This window comes from Belonocnema kinseyi, chromosome 9 (assembly GCF_010883055.1).
Source record: "Belonocnema kinseyi isolate 2016_QV_RU_SX_M_011 chromosome 9, B_treatae_v1, whole genome shotgun sequence".
In the NCBI taxonomy this organism is placed as follows: domain Eukaryota; kingdom Metazoa; phylum Arthropoda; class Insecta; order Hymenoptera; family Cynipidae; genus Belonocnema; species Belonocnema kinseyi.
In genome coordinates, this window is record NC_046665.1 from 64,521,962 (window position 1) to 64,526,203 (window position 4,242).

Below are 4,242 nucleotides of genomic sequence, written 5' to 3' on the forward strand. Positions count from 1 at the left end.
AGATGAATTTTCTACCAAAAAAGAGGAAGTTTCAACAAAATACCAGAGCTTTCAACTAAAAAAGATCAATTTTCCATTAATATAAAGTTACTTTTACAAATAAAACAACATTTTTATGTAAGTTGATATTATAATTTAAAGAAGTTGAAATACGCTCTCGACAAAATTCCTTAACTTCAAAAAATTCCCTGACTTTCCAGGTGAGGATTCAAATAATACGATATATCGATATTTAAATCTCGATACCTCGATAGTAATCGAAAAAAAAAGAAAGTTAGGTTAGTTAGTAAAAGACTAAAAGGTAAAAGAATTGTTTTGATGTCATTTTATATGAACAATTAAACGCAATTATACGGATAAACATATACACAATGTTACAATGTAAGCCATGTAGTGTTCAATTATATAGATTGCAAATGGATTTTCCAGTACAGAAAGATTCTGCGAGACCATCAAATAATGATCAACAAGGTAGTACTTTATAAACTGAATACATGTCAACAGAAAATGTCACGTCAGCTGTTAAAAAAAGTTTTTAAATCACTATTAAGACGATTGTTTTTAATAATGACACGTTTTTTATGTATTCCCAGATGAATATTTCACCAAGCAGGATTTTAACATAACTGAGATCAATATTTCATATATACAAGTGTTTTTGTATCTTTAAGGTTATGTGATAATCTTGCTCCTCTTGCCCTTTTGTTTATTTCGTCTATTATTATTAATATTTTATTTATTATATATAGTAATCTAAAAATTATTCATATGTTCTCCTATGTTTCCGCTCGCTTTTTTCATGCTTTATTTCTCGTAACTTTCTCTGTCATTTAATGTGACAGTCTTGACAGTTTATTTGCGTCAGTTTGACGCCTTACACAATTTTTTTCAACATGAAGTTCTTCCCCTTGGTTTTGAAGTGATGAATTTTTGACTTTATATTAGAATTATTTAATTTTAACAATCATGATGCTCAAACTGAAATTAATATTTTTTAAGGACTTTTTTTCAAGATTATGCTTCAGTTTTTAAACAAAATTTGTAATTATTTCGTGTTCAGTGCTTCAAATTTGAATTTAATAATCTTGACAGTTCCCAATTAGGTATTTTGATTAATCACTAGCTAACTTCGCTTCGTTGAGTAATCAGAGACTATACCCAAAGATAAATATCTTTGCTATACCTGTTCGTAAAAATAGTATTTTTTTCACTGTAATGAGTTTATTTGGTAATTAGTTCTCATTGAAAATAGTAAAATGTTCATAATTATCATTAATTACAAAGATTTTACAAAAACAAATGGTCGTCTCCTGCATTTAGTATCATTGTTTTCTCCTCAGTACTCAACGAAGTGAAGTTAGCTGTCAATGAAGTTCTTTTTTTTTCTGTTTTCTCCCTCTATTTTGAATTGTCATTTAACTGTTTCGGATAAGATAAGCCAATTACAATGTTGTTTTACAGATATTTCTCTCTTTTTATCTCCTTTCGCCGAATTATGTTTTTCTAATTGACTTTATTGATTAATATGTTTAAAAAACTGATTTTTCAAAATAATTATTTTCAAGCCTTCTTTTGCAATTTTGTTACACAATTTGACTCTTTACGTTTTCATTGTTTTTTAATCTACTTCCAAATGGTGAATTCAATTTTAAAAAACTTCACATGAGTAGAATGCTACTAATATTTGAAAGGGGGGAAAAACGTCGAATAGAGTAAAAAAAATTGAAAGTTTAGAAAAGTATTTAAAATATTTAACATACATATTGTACAAATTATACTCAATTATTTAAATAAAAATGTTGACCTCGAAAAAGATATTTGTATAATTTATGGTCGTAATAAATAAACTACATTTTTTTATTTTTACAGTTATTTTATTTTTTCAAACTTCAACAATTTTGTTAAAAACATAAAAGTATATCATTTTTGGTTGAAAATTCGTCTTTTTAATTTAAAAATTCATCTTTTCTCGTATAAATTAAATTTTTTGACTCGCATAATTTTTTGTAAAGTTGTTCAAAATTCGATTTTTTCTTATGAAAATTGAACAGTTTTTATACATTTTTTTCTTTATTGACTGAAAAATCACTGTGGATTGAAAATTCGTCTTTTTAATTCAAAAATTGATCTGTTGTAGAAATGTAATCTTTTTGGCTAAAAATAAAAGTGGTGGATGATACATCAATGTAATTCAAAAGCCGTTTTTCCGTTGTTGAAAATTAGTTTTCAACTGGTCGAAAATTTATATATTTCATTGAAAATTGATGTTATTTGTTAAAAATTAATTTTTTAAACTGGAAATTTAACTACTCCGTGTTTGGTTGGAAACTGTATCTTCTTTAGTTGCATATTCCACTATTTGGTTAAATATTCATCTTTTTAGCAGAATATTAATCGTTTGGGGAAAAATTCATATTTTTGGTTGCAAAGTCATTTCTTTAGTTGAAAAGTAATCTCCTTAGTTGAACATTAATTTATGTTGTGGAAGGTTCCTCATTTTAGTTCAAAATGCATTTCTTTGTTTAAAAATTAAACTATTTTCTTGAAAATCCTTGTCTTTTGTTAAAAATTCATCCTTTTTGTTATAAAATTAATCTTGCTAGTTGAAAATATATCTTTTTTGTTAAACATGAATTTCTTTTTTTTGAAAATTTAACGTTGATGAAAAATTTGTGACGTTCAGGGTAAATGAAAAATTGGCCACGTAAAAGTCAGGGAAAGTTAGGGAAAATCGTAACTGATATTTTGTAGCAACCCTTTTTTTAAAATAATGCTCCTTAGGTGACGTGCACATAATACGTAACGCGTTTTTCTTTTGTTTATATCGTTATATCCCTTTTGGCTTCATGGAAATTTTATTTCCATCTTTATTGAAACAAAGGAAAAACGTGTTACGTATTTTGATTTTCGGACAAAGCCATCTGGTCACCCTTAGGGAAAATTCCTAATCAGAAAAAATTTAATTTTAAACTTTTCTAAACAAATTTAACTTTGAAGGTTAGCAATATTTAAAAGTCTTTCATTTTTAACGGTATAAAAGAACGTGGCATGGTCTTGATACTACATCATTGAAAATTCTATAATTTCAATTTATAATCCTAGTTTTAAAATTTATAATCGCAAAAATGTTTAAAAGTTAGAAATTGTAAAATATCAAACATTGGACTCTTATATAAAAGTCTTGTTTTGTATTCTTTATTTAAATTTTTAATTTTCACTATAATATCTCAAAATTGTCCGCTCCTCAGTTCAAGATTTAAAAAATATATATCATTTAATATTAAAAAATATATTATTGACTAATTTAAACATGAATAATAATTATATATGAATTGTTAAAAATTAAACGATTAAAAATTGAAAGGTTTAAAATTTTTTGTTCAAAATAAAAATATATAAAACTTCAAGCATCTGAAATTGGTGACTTAGTAATTGAATAATTTTTAATAATTGCAATTTTGGAGTTTTGAATTTTCATGTTAAACGATGAATTTTTGAAAATTATAATTAAAATTTTTGAAATTGCTCATTTTTAAGCGATTCACGTGTACTTAAAATAATTGAAAATTTAAAGGGTATGAGGATTAAAAAGTTTGAATGTCACAATCCTTGGCGACTACATTTTTTTCAGTTTTGAATCAAGTTTGAATTTGTTTAATTTCCAACGTCCCATAGTTTTTTTTCATTTTTACTTTTCCCATTTAAAATTACTTTTTTATTTTGAACGCTTTTTTTAGAATAATAAAATTTTAAAAGTTCTTAATTTAACTAATTGAATAGATTTACATTTTGAGCGGTGAAAATAAGAATTTTTTTACCTTGACCTATTTTCGCAAATCAAAATTAATGGTTAATTATAATTTTTATCTAATAATTTAAAATTACAGAATTCCAAAAGCTTTAAAAAGTTGAATTTAGTTTTCAATTTCATATTGTCAAAATTCAAGCGCTTCGAATTTAAAATTATTCAAATTAAAAATGGTTTAATTAATTAGTTTTGAATACGTTTAATTGGCGATAAGACAATTTCACTTTTCGAAATTTTAATTCTTAATTCAATTTCGATATTCTTAAAAATTAAATTTTTCAATTTTGAACATTTTGAATTAGAAATCATAAAATTTCAACTCCAAATGATTCCATTTTTACGAGGGTAGTTCAATAAGTCCTTAGAATGAAGTATAAAAACAATTTTTTTTGGGTAAATTTTTTTTTATTTTTCAACATAATCTCCTTGGAGCT

General features: G+C 24.8%; 1 protein-coding gene across 1 annotated transcript in view; it reads left to right on the forward strand.

Annotated features, from left to right (window-relative positions):
* The first annotated feature begins 299 nt into the window (after positions 1-299).
* LOC117180204 overlaps positions 300-4,242 on the forward strand; it is a 15,411-nt gene continuing 11,468 nt past the window's right edge. Inside the window, exon 1 of the mRNA XM_033372587.1 lies at positions 300-471. Coding sequence (XP_033228478.1) covers positions 372-471 — 100 coding nt within the window. The 5' untranslated portion in view covers positions 300-371. The remainder of the gene's footprint in view (positions 472-4,242) is intronic.